The following is a 21216-nucleotide window of genomic DNA, read 5'->3' on the forward strand; positions in this document are numbered from 1 at the left end:
GGGGGGGGGGGGAGGAGGCAGGGGGCAGATATGAGCAAGGATGTCTTATTTGGCCGTCTTTCTAACATTAGTACTCTGAGTATTCCTTTTATAAAGTTTTGACTTCTACATAAATGTTATAAATATTTTTAAAAATAAAAGGATTTTTTATAAGTCACAAAATTTAAGATAAACAAATTAACTATACATCAAATTAAAATCTGGTCAGAAAAAAAATTTCAAGGAACTTGAATACAGTATTCAGACTATATGTTCCTGGTGGGGGATATATTCTAAGGACCAAGAGAAGTGCAAGAAGATCTTAAATTTTACTTAGTAAGTTTGCTAATGATAGATGTATTAGTTTCATAATTCTGAAACTATTTTGTATATATTGTAAGACACAGAGATATTATATCCATTGATGTCTTGGGAACCAAAGTTTACGTTGTGGGATATGTAAATGTAGAGAAAACATAGAATCTTGTGGTGTTAGATTTGTATTGGAAGTATCTGTATGCACTCATGTTAAATGTATATATGGTGTGTGAGAGAATGGGGAAGGGAAAAGGAAGAAGGGAAAGAAGATATTTGGGGACAACTGGTAAAATTTAAATATGGATCATATATTAAAATGTATTAGTTAAATAATGTTAACTTTTAGGTACAGTAGTGATATTGAGGCTATGTGGCAGAATATCCTTATTAGAAAGTGCATGCTGAGCATAAAAAGAATCATCCACAAAGATCAAGTGGGATTCATTCCTGGGTTACAGGGCTGGTTCAACATTCACAAAATCAATGTGATACATCACATCAATAAAAGAAAAGATAAAAATCATATGATCCTGTCAATAGATGCAGAAAAAGCATTTGACAAAATACAGCATCCCTTCTTAATAAAGACTCTAGAGAAAGTTGGGATAGAAGGAGCCTACTTAAACATCATAAAAGCCATCTATGAGAAGCCCTCAGCTAACNGAAAGTGCATGCTGAAATATTCAGAGGTGAAATGTCATGGTGTTTGTAATGGACTTTCAAATGGTTCAGAAAAAAAATTAGTGTGTGTGTGTGTGTCTGTCTATTAGACACACACACACACACATATATATAGCATGTATACACAGAATAGTATATAAAATAGTATATAAGGGGGAAGTGGAAGCAAATAGAAAATATTAACAAACAGCTCATTTAGCAAGGCATATACAGGTATTCATTGTATTCTTTCAATTTTTCTTTGGGTTTGATATTTTCTTTTTTTAATGTTTTGTTTATTTTTGAGAGAGCTCAAGCAGGGGAAGGGCAGAGAGAGCGGGAGACAGAGGATCCAAAGCGAGCTCTGCACTGACAGCAGTGAGCTGGATGTGGGGTTCGAACTCACGAACCACAAGATCATGACTGAGCCCCCCAGGTGTCCCTGGGTTTGACATTTTTCACTGCATACAAAAAGTTAAGAAATGAAAAGATTCAAGAGGTAGAATGGACAGAACCTATAACTGATAGAAGTGGGAATGGAGGGACAGCCAAGTCAGGAGTGGCACATAGACTTCTGGTTTGTCACAGGGGTGTCATCACTGAGATGGGGAGCTCTGGAGGAAGGGCAGGCAGACAGGGAGTGATGAGGCTTCTGCTTTGGACACCGAGAAAGACTTGTCTATAGGGTACCCAAGTGGAAATGTCTAGCCGACTATTGGACATACAGATTTGGAGGCTAAGTGACACTGTAAAGAGGTGAGCGTAGAGTCGGAGGCATGTGCTCCTTTGCTAGGGCTGTCATAACAAAATACCACAAACTAGGTGGTTAAATGGTAGAAAGTAATTTTCTTAGAATTCTGGAGCTAGAAGTCTGAGACAAAGGCATTAGGAGGATTGGTTTCTTCTGAGGCCTCCCTCCTTAGTTGTAAATGGCCTCCTTTCTGCGTCTTCACATGGTCTTTCCTCCGTGTGTGTCTGTGTCCTGATCTCCAGTCATACTAAGTTAGGGCCCATCTGAAAGACCTCATTTTAACCGAATTACCTCATTAAAGACCTTATCTAAAACTAGTCACATTCTGAAGTACTGGAGTTAAGTGTGTTTGGGAAAAGGGAGGTTTTCTAAAGGGAGACATAAATATGGAAAGGAGGAGAAATAGTAAGGGAGGAAATTAGCTTATGCATTTCAGTAAGTGGTCTCCTATTTGGCCCAAGTCAAGGAAGCAGGAAAAAAAAAAAAGGTTAGACACAAAATCTGACTTTCAAGGGCAATTCTACTTAGTAGAAAGAAACTAAATTTAAACATGCCACAGTGTGTTTGGGAAAGGAAGTGAAATCAAAGAAATGAAGCTAGGAAAACTCCTTGGCAGTATTTCTGTAACTATATCCAGGAGCGAGAATTACAATGGATTCCTCACCCGTTGGGTCCTGGACTAAGGGATGTTTTTGCAAGTTGTGGCAAATAAGCTCTGGCATATATTTATGAAATATTTGGTGGTGGGCAGGAAGGAACAGGAATGACAGGAAAAGTACAAGAATAAACTTGTCTTTTTGTTTGATTGCATAGAATCAACTCACTATAGCAGGGCAATCTTCTTTTTGTCCCATGTATTTTCATTCCTTAATAGCTATGTGACCTTGGACAACTTACTTGCTCTCTCTATGCCTTAGTTTTCCCATCTGAAAATGGTGGTAACACCTTCCTTAGAGAGTTCTTGTCAGGGATAAATGAATCAACACGTGAAAAAGTTTAAACAGTTCTTGGTGCACAGCAGACGGTCAATGGATGTTAGTAAACCTTGTCATCCCTACGTCGCATCGTCACGGTCAATACCCACGTCCCTCTAATTTTGTTTGTGTCATTCCCGCTGTCAGCAAGGCCTTCCTTTCTCCACTTTATCTGCTTGAAGTTGTGCTGCTCTGGGGAGTCTTTCCTGAGGATTTGAACCCACGCTGATCTGACTACAGGGAGGAGATGGAAGTCTGAACTTGGGGATGTTATGGATGAGTTCAGATGGTGGACAGCAATGGGAGGGTTTTCAATAACATCATTCAACACACATGTGCTGAGCACCTACTGTATGTAAGAACCAGGCAAGACACAGGAGATAGAGATGGAAAGGGATGGTACTTTTTACCAGGGAACTTTTTATCTAATGGATAAAGAAACATACAAGTGGACCAAGATATAATAGAGAAGTTTAAAAGGTTCAGTAATACAGCAAAAGGCACAATACAATCTAAGAGTGTGGATCATCCCCATCAGGCTGAAAACATGCTGAATTTCTCTGATCTTTTAAAAAAAAAAATACTCATTTTGACCCAACAATGCCCTCTGGCTACCTTTTTTTTTTTTTTTTTTTTTTTTTTTTTTTTTNCCAGAGCCCCAAACCCCTCCTTATTAGAAAACCATAAATAATTGTGCTATAGATTAAATGTTCGTGTCCCCCTAAAATTCGTATGTTGAAATCCTACCCCCCAGAGTGATGGTATTGAGAGGTGGAGCCCTTATAAACAGGATCAGTGTTCTTATGAAAGAGGCCCTGAGAAAGTTCTCTTGTCCCTTTGGCCAGTGAGCACACAAGAAGACTATGAGGAAGTGGGTGCTCACCAGACACTGAACCTGCCAGTGCCTTGATCTTGGACCTCCTGGCCTCAAGACTTTAGGAAATTTCTCTTGTTTATAAATCTCTGGAGTCTGTGGTATTTTTGTTATAGACCTCGGACTAGATGGATAGATTGTTAAGCTTATTATTTCCACTCTCTCGCCTTACATTCCTTCTTTTATAAAAAGAAAAAAAAATGCTTAAAACTTCAAGAATGATGAAAAGGTATAATTTTCTCACCCCACCCTCTAGTTCCATCTCGCATCACCCAGTTATCTAGTATTGGTTTATTTATATATTCAGATATTGGTTTTGTGGTTGGTACAAATATATTCTATCTTCCTTTTTTTTAATGTTTTATTTATTTCTAGGAGAGAGAGACAGCGTGAGCAGGGGAGGGTCAGAGAGAGAGGGAGTCACAGACTGAAACAGGCTCCAGGCTCTGAGCTGGCAGTCAGCACAGAGCCCGACGCGGGGCTCGAACCCACGAACTGCGAGATCATGACCTAAGCGAAAGTCGGACGCTTAACCGACTAAGCCACCCAGGCACCCCTCTATCTTCCTTTTTAACATAAATGGCACCATACCATATGCGTCATGCTGTCCCTTTTATTTCCCCCTTAACAATATATCATAGGGAACTTTCTCTTAATACACAAAGAGCCTCCTCATTTCCTTTTATTGGTCTCCTCCTAACTGACGTTTAAGTTGTTCCCAGTTAATTGCTATTACAAAGAAAGCTGCAATTATATAATGACCCTGCATGTGAGTCATTTCCCAAGTCTAGAAGCAAAAGTGTTAAGTGACTAGAAGTAGATACACCTGGTCTAAGTGTAGACCTTAGCTCCTGCTAAATTTTTCTCCAGAGGGTTGTTGCCGTTTACCTGCCCACTAGCCATTAGAAGAGTGCCTGTTCCCCTAAAGTCTTGGCAAGGGCTCTTGTACCTTGTGGACTGAAGGTGGGGAGGAGCTGGGGGTGGGGGGCGGTCGCTAGAACACATGCCCTTGCCTGGACAGGCTCCCAACCCCCTTATCTACAAAGGCAATGGGACAACACTGCACAACCCTCTTCGACTTCCAATGTTCCACCATATAAAAGCAGCCATTGACGACTAGGAATTATGTCATTTGTATAAAACCCAGACCTATTTCTGAGTCTGTGGTTCATGCTGTTGCAAAAAAGGTATTACGTTTTACCTTTGTCAGTTTGTAATGAGAATTTCCTTTTACCTGTGTAGCTCAGAGAGCACCTGACAGATCATCTCAAACACAACAGACCTGTTCCTGAGTGAGGGGCGACGTCTTGGCAAGTGTTACCACACTTTGGGAGTTTGTCAGTCTGATAGATGAAATAAATGTGGGGTTTTTTTATTGTTTATTTTGAGGGACAGAGAGTGAGCCGGGGAGGGGCAGAGAGAGGGGGAGAGAGAATCCCAAGCAGGCTCTGCCCTGTCAGCACACCCCAGTGCAGGATTTGAACTTAGGAACATTGAGATCCTTGAGATCATGACCTGAGCCAAAATCAAGAGCCAGATGGGCACTCTGAAACCAATGTTATTTTAATGTAGTTATAATTTATAGCTCTATTACTACGAAGTAAGCATCTTTTTATATATTCTGTTCCATTTTTTTCCTGTTGGATTAACTCTATATACAAACGAAATTATCTCTGCATGAAAGTTGCACATTTTTTCCCTCGTGTGTATCATTTTCTTTTTTCTCCCCCTGCTCCTTTCTTCTTTTAAAACAGCTTTATTGAAATATGATTCACTGTACTGTACAATACTGTACAATTCACCCATTTAAAGTACATATTTTAAAAAAATAGATCCTAGAGTTGTGCAACTATCACCACAATCTAATTTTCAAGTATTTTTCTCACCCCCAAAAGAAAACCCCATACCCTGTAGTAGTCATTTCCCATCTCTATTTTTTCGAACTACCCACCCACCACCCCAGCCCCAGGCAACCACTAATCTATTTCTGCACTGTAGATTGTCCTATTCTGACATATCTTATAAATGGAATCACACAATATGTAGCTTTGGTAACTTTCTTCTTTCACTTTGTTCCTATTCTTTCTCACACGTGTTCCAGTCTGTATTTTGTGTTCACTTACGCTGTTCTTGAATAGGTCATTAACTATAGCTGTCTTACATGCCTCAGCTTTTCTTCCTACCTCCCTAGGTCTTTCTCCTCTTCTCTCTGGACATGGGAGTCCCCAGGAGGCAGTCCTTGCTCCTCTTTTCTATCTCCACCCCCTCTCAGCTGCTCATCTGGTCCCGTGGTACTGGGGAGACCACGAGCTTGCTATAAAAATCCGTTCCCCTGGGGGCACCTGGGTGGCTCGGTTGGTTAAGCTTCTGACTTTGGCTGAGGTCACCATCTCACAGTCTGTGAGTGGAGCCTGCTTAGATTCTGTGCCTCCTTCCCTCTATGCCCCTCCCCCACTCATGCTCTGTCTCTCTCTCTGTCTCAAAAAATAAACAAATATTAAAAAATTAAAAAAATGGGACGCCTGGGTGGCTCAGTCGGTTAAGCGTCCGACTTCAGCTCAGGTCATGATGTCACGGTTCGTGGGTTCGAGCCCTGCGTCGGGCTTGGTGCTGACAGCTAGCTCAGAGCCTGGAACCTGTTTCAGATTCTGTATCTCCCTCTCTTTCTGACCCTCCCCTGTTCATGCTCTCTCGCTCTCTCTCTCTCTCAGAAATAAATAAAACATTAAAACGATTTTTTTTAATTAAAAAAATGTGTTCCCCTAAAATTTTGGCCCACGAATATGAAGTAGACATCCTTCTTCTATTTCTCCTGCTAAATACAGCTAAAAACTCTGGGACATTATATACAAAGCAAGCATTTGAAAGGTAGAAAGAAGGCAGCAGGCTGGCTAGAGACCTCGGGCTCCAAGGAATGGTATGGTAGGGAGTTTCTGGCATTTTCTTTTTGCCTCATGCATCCCAGGCTTGGAATTGGAGAAACCAGCAACTCAAAATGCCAACGGGCATAGACCAACAATTCCACAACAGAGCATATTTTCTCTAGTCAGAGGACCAAGAAAGGAGCAGCCTAGTAGGGAGAAAAGTTTAGATAATAACAATCTACTCTGGCCAAACACCACAGGAAAAGCAAACCCAACCACACAAGCAAAGGCTGAATGGAAGCCTAGACCTTCTACCCTTATCAGGCTATACTGAGGTTTTCCAACAATCCTGCCTGGAAGGTGTCAGAGAAAGTCAAGTAGGGAGTCAGACTTTCAGCCCAGGGGGCCAGTAAACAGCCACCCTTCCCACCTGTGAGGTCGGTGGAGCCTGTCTGTAGAAGCTCGACTTCCACCCCTACCATCAGTGAAGCGTCGCCTCTCTGGTGTCAACCGGGCAATCTATTTATGTATCTCCACCTGGTAGAACCACTCCTTCTCCTTCAGAGAAAGCAAGCTAAGATAGAAGGTTTAAATAAGACCCAAAGTTGCATAACATGATACAGAAATAGTGAGATTTCAATAGAAAAAAAATCACTCATCATACCAAGAACAAGGAAGATCTCAGAGTGAGTTAAAAAAACAAACAAAAAAAAAAGCTGTAAAAGCAGAGATGACAGAAAGGTTAACATTACCTGACAATGACTTTAAGATTTTATTTCATTTTTGGGGCACCTGGGCGGCTCAGTCAATTAAGTGTCTGACTTTGGCTCAGGTCATGATCTCAATTTGTGGGTTCAAGCCCCACATCGGGCTCTGTGCTGACAGTGAGGAGCCTGGAGCCTGCTTTGGATTCTGTGTCTCATTCTCTGTCTCTCCCCGACTTGTGCTCCATCTCTCAAAAATAAATGTAAAAACTTAAAAAAAAAAATTTTATTTCATTTTGGAGTAATCTCTATACCCAACACGGGACTCAAACTTACAACCCCAAGATCAAGAGTCACATATACTACCAACTGAGCCAGCCAGGCAACCCTATCTGACAATGATTTTAAAGCAACCATGACAAAAATGCCTCCAGGAGCAATTAAGCCTACGCTTGAAATAGGGCACCTGGGTGGCTCAGTGAATTAAGTGTCCAACTCTTGATTTTGGCTCAGGTCATGATCTTGTGGTTTGTGGGTTCAAGCCCCTCATCAGGCTTTGTACTGACGGTGAGGAGCCTGCTTAGGATTCTCTCTCTCCTTCTCTCTCTGCCCCTTCCCTGTTCATACTGTCTCTCAAAATAAAGAAATAAACATTAAAAAATAAAAAAAGACTATGCTTGAAATAAATGAAAAAAATTATAGGCTTAGCAAGGAAATTGAAAGTCTCAGCAAAGTAATACAAGCTATAAATAATTAAATGGAAATTTTAGAATTGAAAAATACAGGAGCACTGGGTGGATCAGTCAATTGAGTGTTTGACTCCTGGTTTCAGCTCAGGTCTTGATCTCACAGTTCTGTTTGTGAGTTGAGCCCCACATTGGGCTCTGAGCTGACAGTGTGGAGTCTGCTTGGGATCCACTCTCCTCACTCTCTGTCTGCCCCTCTCTCCTCCCTTTCTCCCCCTCTCTCAAAATAAAGACATAAACAAACAAAGAAATCATGGAGGCTAGAAAGGTATACTATTTCTTTGAGCAATGGGGAAAAAAAAAAAAAAGAACTCAATACAAAATTCTATACCTCCCCAAAAATGTCTCTCATGGGTCAGGGGGAGGGGGAAACAAGATACCCTCAGAGGAAAGAAAATGCAAAGAATTTTTAAATTTGTCACTCCAAAAGAATGGCAAAAGGATATTTTTTAAACAAAGTAAATGATAAAATAATATGGCTTAGAATATGAGGGGAAGAGGATGTAGCAAAAACATCGGTAAATACAACAAGCTTGTCTCTTCCTCTTCAGTGTTCTAATGTTTGAGGGTGAAAGCAAAAGTTACAATGCTGTTTGATGTGGTTCTAAATGAACAGAGAAAATATTTAATGCGATTGTATTATAAATGGGGAAAGTAAAAGAAGTTTTCTACACTTCCGTTGAATAGGTAAAATGACACTAGTAGATTGTGCTAACTTGTATAACACCTATAGCAACTTCCAAGACAACTGCACAAAGATCTATTCACAAACACTACAGACAGATCCAAATGGAATTCTAGAAAATGTTCAAGTAACCTATGAGACAGGAAAAAGAAACCAAAAAAAAAAAAAAAAAAAAATCAGAGAAAACAAGCACACACAAAAAATGAAAGGGCATAATTAAGAACTAATGTATAATAATTACATTAAATGTAACCTGTTTCAGTTATTTATTTACATGTATTATATATTGATATTTTATCTAAAACATCGATTATGCACTATGGCAAAAAACTATGGTTTAAGTTTATTTCTTGAGAGAGAGAGGGAGAGAGCGAGCAGGGGAGGGACAGAGAGAGGGAAGGAGAACCCCAAATAGGCTCTGCACCATCAGCTCAGAGCCGGATGTGGGGCTCAAACCAAGATCATGATCTGAGCTGAAGTCAAGAGCCAGGTGCTTAACCAACTGAGCCACCCAGTGCCCCAAGAAACTATATTTTTAAGGTATTGAAAAGGAATTGCTGGGGGCAGAGTTTTCTGGGTCACTCTTATAATGCAAATGGAATTCAGGTTCTGATCCCCTTAGGAGAACTAAGGCTTTGTCGAGCTAGAGGCTGGAGGCTGGCCCTCCTGGGCCCGACAAGCTCAGAAGGCAATTCTGGCCACAACTAGCACCACGGTTCCAGCACTTTCTCCCCCGGGTGTAAATTGAGATTGGGATTTAATCTGGTTGAGCCCATTATCCACTAGGAAATCACACAGACCCCAGGAGCAGCACAGAGAGCAGGGAGAACACTTCCTTGTTCCTGATTGATGCTGGAAAGGGGGTTCAGTACAAAAACCCATGAGTTGTTGTCATTAGTTGTGATACGCAAGGAGACGCCCATATTCTTATCTAAATTTGTCACTACAAATCCTGTCAATGTTTTCTTCAAAATGCTCATCCTTAAAGTATGTTAGCAACTTTTTCATGTGAAAAGAAATTGTAATGTGTCCGTTCATTCCGGAAACCATCAACTATTCCTAGGATTAAATTTCTTCCCATTTTCACACTTGAGAGGAGGGACAGGTCTCCCCAGACTTCTAGGTCATTTGTTCCCCAGGCTGCATTGCTAATATGAAAGATTAAAGTTCTTGGCCCTTCTTGGTGTTCTAGTCTGGAACTTCCCTAGCAATGACTGTCCCCATCTATAGAATATACTAGATCCTCACCTCCAATTGTTAAAATTATTAGAGAATTCAGTAAAAAAAAAAAAAAAAGTGATATTTGCACTGGTTTCAATCTTTTTCACTGCCTTCAAGGCCTCTGACCTCACCTGGACCTCTCATTTTTAGTTAGATGACTGTTTCTTCCATTTCTTTCAGAAGTATAACTGGTCCGTTTTCTCTCATCTTCAGCATGTTTCCAGGTGTTCATATATACTCTCTACATTCTTCTCTTCCTTGGCATAGAATTCTGCTAGGACATTTGGTTTTAAATCACAGAAACCCAACTCAAACTAGCTTAAGAAAAAAATCTAACTTCACCATAAAGGTGGGTGTCTTGGGAACATTTGTATGTGGCTAGGTCCCCGGGCCTAGCTGGAGCCAGGGGCTTGTTTTCCATTTGGACTAATTGCCTAGACAGCTCTTTTTGGAACTGCTTCATTATGTTTCTGCACTGTTGACCAGCCCCGCCAGCTCTCCCATCCAACTGGTAGAACAGGTCATCGGTAGTGCTCAGGTTCAAGTCTCTATTCCATTAGCCAGTCAGCTGGAGCTGAAGAGCTCAATTCTGATCCTAAATTCCCAATGATGCATTCTGATCAGGCAGCTTGGGTCAAGACCCACCCCTGGACCAATGAACACTAGCCACAGAGTCAGATCACAGTGTGTGACCATGGCTCTTTCTCTGGCAGCCATCTGAACGATACAGGGGCAGAGGAAGGTGGGAGGTATCCAGCCCCATCAAAGAATCGGAGCAATGGAAAGTCCCAGAAAAGGAAGAGATGCTGGGACAGATAAAACAACACATATCTACTCCATGATTTTCTTTCCTCTTCTCCAGGTAAATTGCAAGGTCTTGAGTTTTTGGTTCTACCTTTTACTATCTCCTTCAGGATCTAGTTTCATGAATTACTTTTTTATTTTTCCTTTACATTTTAAATCTGTTCCACTTACCTGGGTGCTTTTTCCTTAGGTTGGAATTTGCTCAAGTCTCTCCTCTACTAAAGGAATGTTCTGTAACTCTTCTTCAAGCTCCTGGTAGATCTGTGTGCCTTTCTTTTTGGCCAAATAGAGGTCATCTGGCCCTTACGTTTTACCCCAACCTGGACTTCTCTGTCTTGACTTACTTCACCTCCATTTCCCCAAGTTGTTTCTTGGTCTCTGAAAGGCTGAAGACAAGGAAGAGAAGGAAGCACGATGTTTATAGGTCATTGTGAAGCAGCCCTTCCAGTGGGTGTAATGTCTGACCCAGGGTCAGCTCCCCTCAAGGCACATCTGAGAAATCAGAGAGTCCAGCCCCAAGGGGGACCCTCAATTGGGAGGCATGCCACCGACCAGTCCCTGACCTTTCTAGCTTCCTGGTTCTAGAGAGTCTGTCGCCACAGCACTACCTGGACCCCACCCAGGCTGCTGATAGCTTGTTTACCAAAGCCTCCCTGGTGAAAGGGCCTTCTCACGCACAGGCCTGAGAGGATTCCCTCAGCCGTTTACCCTTTGCTTCCTCGGGTGGGAGTAATTTCCTGCCATCCTGTGCCCTCTGGAATGAAGGGGACAGGTAACAACCACAGGTTCAACCTGAATTGCTGCTTTAATGGTACCCACCACTAAAGGCTGAACCCTTCACCCTCACTTACTAACCACCTTTCTGGTACTCTCGGCTATATGGATGTTTCTGTGGTCCCCCCTTTTCATAAAGTCCATTGCTTTAGCTTTTAAAAAACTTATTCCAGGGGTGCCTGGGTGGCTCAGTCGGTTAAGCGTCCGACTTCAGCTCAGGTCATGATCTCATGGTTCCTGGGTTTGAGCCCCGCATCAGGCTCTGTGCTGACAGCCAGCTCAGAACCTGGAGCCTGTTTCAGATTCTGTATCTCCCTCTCTCTCTGACCCTCCCCTGCTCACGCTCTCTCTCTCTCTCTCTCAGAAATAAAGAAAACGTTAAAAATTAAAACTTATTCCAGAAAGTTTTAAACACACGCAAAGTAGAGAGACTAACATGACTATCACCCAGTTTCAATGATTATCCATTTAAAGCCTGGATTGTTCCAGCTGTATCCCCAAACCAACACCCTCCCCATTTTTTAAGATTATTTAAGTGGTGTCTACACCCAACATAGGACCTGAACCTATGACACCAAGATCATGCTCTTCTTGTTAAGCCAAGTAGCCCCCCACCCCATTATTTCAAAGCAAGTCTGAGATGCTGTATTTTGTCTGTAAATATTTCAGTATATAGCTCTAAACAATGCTTTCTTTTTTATTTTTGGTTATGGTCAGGCTTATTAAGGTATAGTTTACATGGTAAACTAAATTTTACCTTTACAAGGTATAGTCCTGAGGTTTTATAAACTCCATTATGTAACAATCACAATCAGGATGTAGAACACTTCTGTCACCCCCCCACTGCCACCCCATGGCCACAATTCCCCTATGCTGCTTGCAGTGAACTCTCTTACTACCCCAAGTAACCACAGATCTGTTTCCTATTCCTTAGTTTTACCTTCTTCCAGAAGGTCATTTAAAAAATGAGTCTCCAGAAGGCGATTTTAGGATTCCATGTTTTCATACAGAATTATCAACAACTCCCCCAACCAACAATTCCCAGTATCAGCAAGTATCCAGTGTTTTCTGTTCCACGTTTGTCCTAAAAAGTATGTTTATGCTATGATGTAGGATCTAAATGAACTGTACACATTGTAACCGATTGTTAGGGTTCTCTAGAAAATCTGTGCATTTCCTCCCCAGCTGTTGTCTACGACATTGGGTGGTTGTGAAGAGGTTCCCTTAATCTGAATTGTACTGATGGCACCTGCATATTGCAGTTTCCTCTCTTCCCCATCGCCTTGCTACTGAAACGTGGAGCAGCAAGTATCTGTATCAAGTAGGAGTTCGTTAGAAACACAGAATGTTGGATTCCACTCAAGACCTTCTAAATCTGAATCTGCATTTTTAGTTTCTTTTTTCTTTCTTTCTTTTTTTTTTAAACAAGCTCTCCAGCTGAGTCAGCTCCTGTGAATCTGTAGTGAGAGCCAGAGCTTTGAGCCCGTTTAGGTTCTGATTCCCCACCTCTCCACTGTAAGGGATGCACCCGCACTTATTATTCCTTAAAGGGGCACACCTGGTCCTCTCTTGCCATGTCCCACTGCTCAAGGACTGGCGCCTCCCCATCACTCAGACCTCTGTTGGTGTGGACATGCCCAAGGCCCCATCTCTTGCTGTCCTGCATTCCCTCATCCTGCTGAGTCCTGTGAGCTCATTTACCCACAGAACTTTCAGGACTCTCCTTCCTCCTTTTGTCTGCACATCTTTCTGTCTAATCCTGACTCCGCCCTTGGTCCTTCAACTTCCTTTTCAGTGGCTGAGAGAATGTATCTTCCTGTAGGTCCAGCCTGCACTTTGAACTCAAGTCCAAGCCTAAATCAGGATTTTCCCGCCTATCTTCTCTTTTGGGTGAGTAAACCGGCCATCCAACTCAGGCCAGCCTATTCCATTTCTCCCTCTTTCATGTCCTGCCTTTAATTAGTAAACGATTAATTCTTCTGTATTTGTCAGCCTTCATTTGGTGATGCTGGAGTAAAAAACAATCTCCCCAAACCTCAGTGACAAGACCGTTTTATTTTTTTTGCTGATGTTCTAAGTTGGGGTCTTAGCCGAGCACTTCTGCTGGGCTGTACATGTCTTCTGTATTCCAGGATCCAGGCTACAGAAGAAGTTCCCCATCTGGCTTATGGCAGAACTAGGAATCCATCTCAAAGCCTCTGGCAGTCACCTGAACCATTAATCCCCCGCATGTTCTACTGGTTATAGTCAATGACTAGGTCAAATCCCAAGGCGGTGGGATGGGAAAGTGTGTTCAAGTATTTGGAGTGAGTACTACAGTCTATCAAAACTCTTTTTTTAAATCTGAATTGCATCCCTTATTACAATTCCCTTTCCTCTGCCTTAAACCTCACTTTGTTCAGCTTAGAAGCCACCTGCTCTGGGAAGCCTTTCCCATCACCCTCAGATAAGGTCATATCCGCTGCTGTCTGTTGTCATGGTACCTGCGCTTTTCTTGTGGCACACTTGTGGTGAATTGTTTATGCAGTATTCAATGTCAGACTTTCTCTCTAGACTGTAAGCTCCATGAGGACAGAGCCAGCATCTGTATAGCTCACCCTTTTTAAAAAAAAATATATTTTTTGGTGAGTGCATGCAGGAGAGGGGCAGAGAGAGGAGGGACAGAGGATTCGAAGCAGGCTCTGCACTGACAGGCTGACCGTGGGCTCGAACTCACAAACTGTGAGATCGTGACCTGAGCCAAAGTTGGATGCTCAACGGACTGAGCCACCCAGGCGCCCCTGTTTTGCTTACTCTTTTATCCTTGGCACCTAGAAAAGTGTCTTGGCACCTAATAAGCATTCGATAATTACACGTAAATGAACGATTGCATGCTTTAACCATGCTCCTATCATCTGTCTCCTGGATTACTACAAGACCTCACCAATTGTTTCTGCCATTTGTGTACTCATATCATCTATGAACCTTTGAGCTCAGCCTCCCTTTCTGCCACTTTTCTAGCTGAAACATAGTATTTGAAGTTTCCTGAATTATTACACTTTCTCAGACCTCCATCCTTTGCACATGCTGGGCCTTCCATAGGATTCCCTAGCCTCAGTGCTGCTCCTGGTGAAATCCTACTCATCTTGTACACCTCACTTCCAAAGGCACCTCCTCTGCTGGGCCTGCCTCACCTCTCTGTGCAGATTCAGGCCCCCACCCCCACCTTGCTTCCCCATTCTGTGTGCATATCGCCATCTTAGCAAGTATCAGGTTGTATCCTAATGGTCTGTGGGCCTCTACTAGACGATGTTCTGTGAAGCCAAGAATATTTTATTTGTCTTTATATTGCCCAGCACTTAACATGGGGCCTTGCACAAAGCAGGTGCTCAAAATGGCCTTCACACCCTTGCAAGCTACTTGTGCAACAGAGTAATACCTTCTCTATCCACAAGCAGCAGGTGAAACACACGTTAACCAATTCCATGCCCTTCAGGCATAGGGAAAGCCTCAGACGTGCAATCACAATTGACTAACTGTACTATGTGCTCAGTCCTCACTGTGGCTTTCCAGTGTAGATTAGAGAAAGGAGAAAGACCCAGGGACAACAGCATGGAGTGACCTCTCTGATGGCCTGTCAGGAAACTACTAGAGCATCCGACACAGCCAATAGGGCCCTATTCCTGTAGTGGCTGCAGTAGTCTTGTCCTGGTGAGGCCCGCTTCCTGCAGCCCTCTCCCACAGTTCTGAGCCTGGAGACTTTCCCTTAGATCTAAGAAAGAAAAAATCCTTGCTTGCTTTTCTGGTCTCCCTCTTAACTGAAGAGGGGGTACCAGACTCTGAGTCCCTGGTTTCCTGGTGATGGCTGCCTCTCTCAGGCTCCTGTCTTCCTCTTTTCCCTGGTGGCAGTAGCAGTCTTGGCTTGGGATTTGATTTTTTTTTAATTTTTTAATGTCTTTATCTTATTTTGAGAGAGAGAGACAGAGAGTGAGCGGGGGAGGGGCAGAGAGGGAGGGAGACACAGAATCGGAAGCGGGCTCCAGACTCTGAGCTGTCAGCACAGAGACCGACGCGGGGCTCGAACCCACAGACCATGAGATCATGACCTGAGTCGAAGTCGGATGCTTAACCAACTGAGCCACCCAGGTGCCCCGGGATTTGATTTTTCAGGGAAGCAAATCGTACAGTCCATAGTGAATTTTTGCCCTGCCACACGTTGGCTCAAGTAGTGGTTCTCAAACTTAAGCATGGGCTGGAATCACCTGGAGCCTCAGTTAAACCACAGATTGCTGGATGCCTCTTCTAGAGTTTCTGCTTCAATAGGTCTGGGATCTGAATCCAGAAATTTGCATTTTATTTTAATAAATCTACATTCATTTTTGAGAGAGTGTGTGTACAAGCAGAGGAGGGGCAGAGAGAGAGGGAAACAGAGGATCCAAAGTGGGCTCTGCACTGACAGCACGGAGCCCAATGCAGGGCTCAACCTCACAAACCCCGAGATCAGGACCTGAGCTGAAGTTGGACAGTCAACTGGCTGAGCCACACAGGCACCCCAGAAATGTGCATTTCTAAGAAGTTCCTAGGGGATGCTGATGCTGCTGGTCTGGGGACGACACTTGGAGAGTCAACTGGCCTCAATGAGGAGCCTCAAGCAAGACCATGATGAAAAACCCTGGCCAGACAGGAAAATACAGAAAATTTCATCCTTGATCATGTATTTCATGCTTCACTGACACAGGTGCCTGCCATTTTTTTTGCAAGGAAGACTCTGTGACTTGATAATTTCTACTTGTAGAACCAGTTGAGCTGGATATTATTATCAGATTTACTTACACCAAATAAACATAGTCATAAACTCTAAAAATAGAAGATGCTGGCATTCTGACTTCGCTGCAGGGGCAGTTCCTCAAACGTGCTCTTCATGGATCGGTATCACTGACTCATATTTAGACTAAAAGCAACACAAGCAAACTCATCAGGAGAACTCAGCGTGTCTTCATCCCCAACCCCTCTCCCCAAGTTCTCTGTTTACACTTGATTTCAGAGTCTTGTATTCAACCATTAAAGGCAGTTGCTGAGGCATATTAATATAAATTTATTTCAAAAATTAATTATCCAATGATGTGTCCTAACATTAAATTACTAAGGTTATATTCACTGAAAAAATGGCAACAATGGGTAGAGTGGATGAAAATATCAGAGAAACTTTAACACAGTACCATTAAGACCAACGGTGGTGTCTTGAGAAATGTCACTCATGTCCCTTATGTTGTTCACTAACGACCTTCGGTTTAGCACTATCTCTCCGTGCAGTTTTAATCAGAACTCATGCTTTTGATCTTGAACTAGGATTGTCATTGACAATAGAAGTTCCTGAGTGAGGAGGAAAACTCCTCATCATTTCCTTATCAGGACTTGGAGGATTTCTATCCAGCGGATTCTAGATGTCATTGGTGCTAACAGTCACATTGTTTTGCACTGTAACATCCTGAAATCTAGATACATCTTACAGTGGATGGCATTTTATAATCACTGGTGGCCAAGTGGGGGGGTCAAGATGTGTTGTCACTGCCTGAACACGCACAAACACTGTGGTTAATCCTGGTGGGATGACTTTGCAACTGTAATCTCCGTATTTCTGTCAACGAATCACCTAAGGACCACCTGAAAAACAAACATGATGCCTATTGTCTGAAAGCATTCCATTGCAACCTTCAGGTAAGACAAAAAACATTCTGGTATCAAAGTGTATACACTGGGTTTGGAAGGATTCAGTAGTGTAGTGCAGTTAAGAAATGCCACATCACAAATGCCTGGTAATTAACAACACAAAGACACCAATGATGAAGCTGAAAAATGACTAAGCAAAAGAATAGAGATTCTGAGTGTGAAGAAATTATAGGAATTCCCCAATAAGTTTATTTTGCTTCCATTTTCCTTTTTACACACAAAAGTGATGTAGGATAATGATGTAAGTCTAGTTCTGAAAGCGCTCATTCAATAAATATTTAAAAATTCTAAAAGATAAAAACATTACAAAGAGTTTAATTGGATACATCTCCCCATCCCACCCCCAACTCCAGCTCTCAACTGTTGATTTGAGGACTCCTTTCATACTTGAGGTTGAGGATCCTAAAACTCTTTTGTTACTGTGATAATATCTACCGATATTTATTACATTCAAAACTTAAAGAGGCTTTTAATACTGAAGAATCCACAGATTCCATTAGATGTCCGAGAGATAATGACACCACACATCACCTAGCCTCTGAAAAGCTCCATTGTGTGCTGGCGAAACTGGGGAGCCAAAGGGGCAAATGATGTTGTAGTGTTCACAGGGAGTTTTGACCTTGTGGATCCCCTGAAAGGGGAACACCTTTGAGAATCGCTGGCATATAAAAATAATGGTACACCAGTACAGTTAATACAGATATATTTCTACCTTAAATATTGGAAGGATTTCCAAGTGGAAAACTATTGTTGGACAATTGGTATAGCACCGTGAGGCATGGAGAAACTACATTACATTACTCTATTAACTGATGTAGTTTTCTTCTGTGGCTGTGAGAAATATTTTCCCCTTTCTACTTAAGTGGCCAGTTCACACTGGGTGCCCTAAAGGCCTCAGTAATATGGACCTTAGTAGAAGGTACCAGCGTATCAGGATAGTGGAATGGGCTGTCTAAGAGGACAACAGAAGTTAGGACAGAGAGGACAGTAGGAGAAGTGTGGTTTTGGTCCCCAGGGGAAGAAAGATGGCTTTTCCAGAGACAGAGGAGCTGGGCTTGCAGTTTCTTGAGATGTGGGGAGGCCTGCAAATGGCTGTCTGGGTATTGGCTGCAGATGGACACTGGAGAACCAGCCAGGGTCCCACAGCACAGTCAGGACTGGAGAGGGCAGTCCCTGGGGAGCCACTGGCCTTTGGGGTACCATGAAGGTTTAAGCAAGCAGATGCTCATGACAGGCACCATGGATTGCTGACCAGAAGCCTCTTCTGTCACTGCCAGTGTCTTGACCTGGAACCCTAGAGCTACTCAGGGGAGGAGGACCAGAGCCATCTCGCACACAGTTGGCTTTTGTTGGGACCAGACTGGGTTTTAGAAACCAGAGTAGCAAAGTAGTTACCAGCAGATCTGAGATCATCCTGCCTGAGTGTGATTTCTAGCTCTGCCTCACTAGCTGTAATGGCATTGTCACTAGAACCCGCTTCACAGGATTCCCCCTGGGAACACTATAAATAAGTGATGCACGGAAACTTTTCAAGCCATCTGGCGTGGAATAGGTATAGATCTATACCATCTTCTGCTGCACCTTGGATGTCTTGGAGATGTCATCCCTACCACGCTGCATCCTCTGAGTGTTGGTATGGCTAAAGTGTCGCCCTGTGTTTCAATGAAGACCAGATTAAAGCCCCAAGGCTGGAGTCCAGGGGACCAAGAGCGTACTGGAAATTGCACAACTGGTCTACTGTATAGTGGGCGGCCGAGGCGGCAGGGGAAGGTCACTGGGCCGGCCACTCCGGCCCGCAGTCTTCCTGCCCTAGCCTATGGCGGGAAGTCCTGCCAAGCAAACCCTCAACTAGCTTCAGAGGGACCTAGAGGTTTTCTTTCTTTGGTGTTAGCACGGGAGACCCACGCAGGGCGCAGCCAGATCGCTGCAAACTCCTCGAGAGTATTCAGGGGCCTGGATACTCCCCGGGCCAGAGAGGTGGCGCCGGTGAGTCTGAGCCAGGGAGGTGGGCGTGGGCAAGCATGAGCCGGCCCATCAAGGGTTTTGGCACCTGCCATTTGCAGGGGTACCTGAATTTGTCGTAAGCTCGCTCAGGCTTCCGGATTACCTCTCCTCTGACACTCATCCCGCCCCCAGGATGGGCGTGGCCTGCTCCTACCCTCACCGTCCCCCCCAGGGGGCGGAGCTGGGGGAGGGGTCTCTGCGATCGAGTCACGTCCAACAGGCGGAGCAGAGCACCGGGAGGCCGGCTGGGGAGGCACCACATCCGGCGGCTGACTCGCGTGTATAAAGCCGCGGCCGCTGCATCTGGCTTCCAGCAGTAGCTCTGGGCTCTTCTCGGCTGCAGGAGCAGCTGCTCCAATGCCCCACAGCGGCCATGAGCGTCCCGCATTGGTGGGACCAGCTGCGGGCTGGCAGCTCGGAGGTGGACTGGTGCGAGGACAACTACACCATCGTGCCTGCCATCGCCGAGTTCTACAACACGGTGTGTGCGCGAGCCGGAGTGGGAGCTGGGGTGGCAGGCGGGCTGGAGGGAGGGGAACCTCCCTAGTCGCGCCAGGAACCTGGACGTGGGTCTCTGCGTGTATCTGGGGCATTCTCTCCCCAGGGCCGGAATCAACCCGCGCCCCCTCCTCTGCGCCCCCTCCAGCTCTCCATCTGTCTTCTTCCGTCCCTACCCTAACCCGACATCTGGGCTCATCCTCCCCCTCTCTTTTCCTTTTGATGGCTCTATTGTCTTGTTTGATCCTCACCAGTCCTGAAGCCCGCGGTCCCTGGCAGCCCCTCTCCCAGGTGGAGGACTCGGCCTCGTGAACCTGCCAGGACAATTCCCCTCTTCCCCTAGGATTTCTGTGGCGTGACGCACTTGGGTCGCATTGTGCGGTTTCCCCCCCAGCACCTGCTCTAGGAGTCCTGNCTGGCAGGTCACAGGGCCAGGGCCCGCTGTGCTGACCAGCTCCACCCCACTAATACACCAACAATAGGTCGAGCTACTTTTGGCCAAAGTCAGGTTAATGACCACTAGTTGTTATTTCTTTGTCTTTAGTTCCCAGTCTCAGTCGAGCCCCAAAGACAACTTCCCCAGGCCTGTGCCCTCGCCAGTGATTAAGCACAGGGAATGAGAGGGAAGTTTGGGAGTGATGTGTGCGTGCCTTGTGGGCTAGTACTGGCGAGCTGGAACTTCCCCGCTGCAGGAGCCGAGGTGTTGGAAGTCTTTATGCCAGGGAAAGCTTGAAGCTGGGAGGAAAATACCTTGACCTTTCACCACTGTGCGGTGGTTTCGGATTCCCGGGCCCAGTAGAAGATGCTGCATGGTCCTTTCTGCTGCTGCCCAAACACACACGTGCGCAAAACAGGAGCTCCTGGCTTGCAAGTCACTGTGACTTTGAGATTGTTCTTCAGGGTTGCTCCTTAGATTTGCTGGGGAGAGCATCCTTGGCAGGAGCCTGGAGGTATCTCTGGTGGGCTGTTCCCAGCCCTTTCACTCACTGATGAGGAAACTGAGCTCTAGGGAAGCGAACTGTCATGCTCAGGTTTTTGACACAATCCAGACGTCTGTACTGTCCCCGCCATCCCTCCTCATCAACACTCCTGCTTCTTATCTATGACCAGGTTTGTTCTTCAAGGAAACCTGGCCCTTTGCCGTCCATAGATCCTGTGAGGGACACAGTGGGGGTGGCTATAGCTCATCTGTTGTACACCTCCTTTCAGAGCACATACTCTCAGGTGTAGACAGGGGCGCACAGAATGGGCTAGGGTGTGGCTGGGTGCTTTCAGAGTGGTAACTCGTTTTCCCCATTTCTAAGTGGAGACTGCTACTAAGGATTTCACCAGAGAGTTACAGAACAAATGGCAGGTTGGGGACAAGTTCTCACATACCCAGCAAGGTAATTCTCTGTGGAGTCTGAGGTCAGTCGAGATTCTTGGCCACAAGTTGATCTATAACTGCCGTGCACTTCCTTGAAAAGCCCCAGAGTGCTTGATGAGGGGAGAGTTTATGTTATTTTTACTTTTACTCTAGTCCCATTGGAGCTATTAGGCAATGAGTGCCAAAGTCTTAGTTTAAAAAAAAAATACTTATTTTTGAGAGAGGGAGAGAGAGTGTGTGAGCAGGGGAAGGGCAGAGAAAGAGGGAGACATAGGATCCTGAAGC

The 21216-nt window shown here is 44.4% G+C and overlaps 1 protein-coding gene and 1 long non-coding RNA gene across 4 annotated transcripts in view; one reads left to right on the top strand and one right to left on the bottom strand.

Moving 5' to 3' along the window:
• LOC144232273 (uncharacterized) overlaps positions 1-19879 on the bottom strand; it is a 21171-nt gene extending 1292 nt beyond the window's left edge. Inside the window, exons 1-2 of the long non-coding RNA XR_013335349.1 lie at positions 19817-19879; positions 10752-10966 (exon numbers count right to left, since the gene is read on the bottom strand). This is a non-coding gene — a long non-coding RNA (uncharacterized LOC144232273). The remainder of the gene's footprint in view (positions 1-10751; positions 10967-19816) is intronic.
• The window catches only part of ACER2 (alkaline ceramidase 2), a 78787-nt gene continuing 76900 nt past the window's right edge, over positions 19330-21216 (top strand). For 2 of the 3 annotated variants that reach the window (XM_077765081.1, XM_077765083.1), the window contains exon 1: positions 19330-19548. In XM_077765081.1, coding sequence (XP_077621207.1) covers positions 19441-19548 — 108 coding nt within the window. In that variant the 5' untranslated portion in view covers positions 19330-19440. The remainder of the gene's footprint in view (positions 19549-21216) is intronic. The other variant, XM_077765082.1, reaches the window with a different exon arrangement.

This window comes from Crocuta crocuta, unplaced genomic scaffold (genome assembly GCF_008692635.1).
Source record: "Crocuta crocuta isolate KB4526 unplaced genomic scaffold, BGI_CrCroc_1.0 scaffold687, whole genome shotgun sequence".
Lineage (NCBI taxonomy): Eukaryota > Metazoa > Chordata > Mammalia > Carnivora > Hyaenidae > Crocuta > Crocuta crocuta.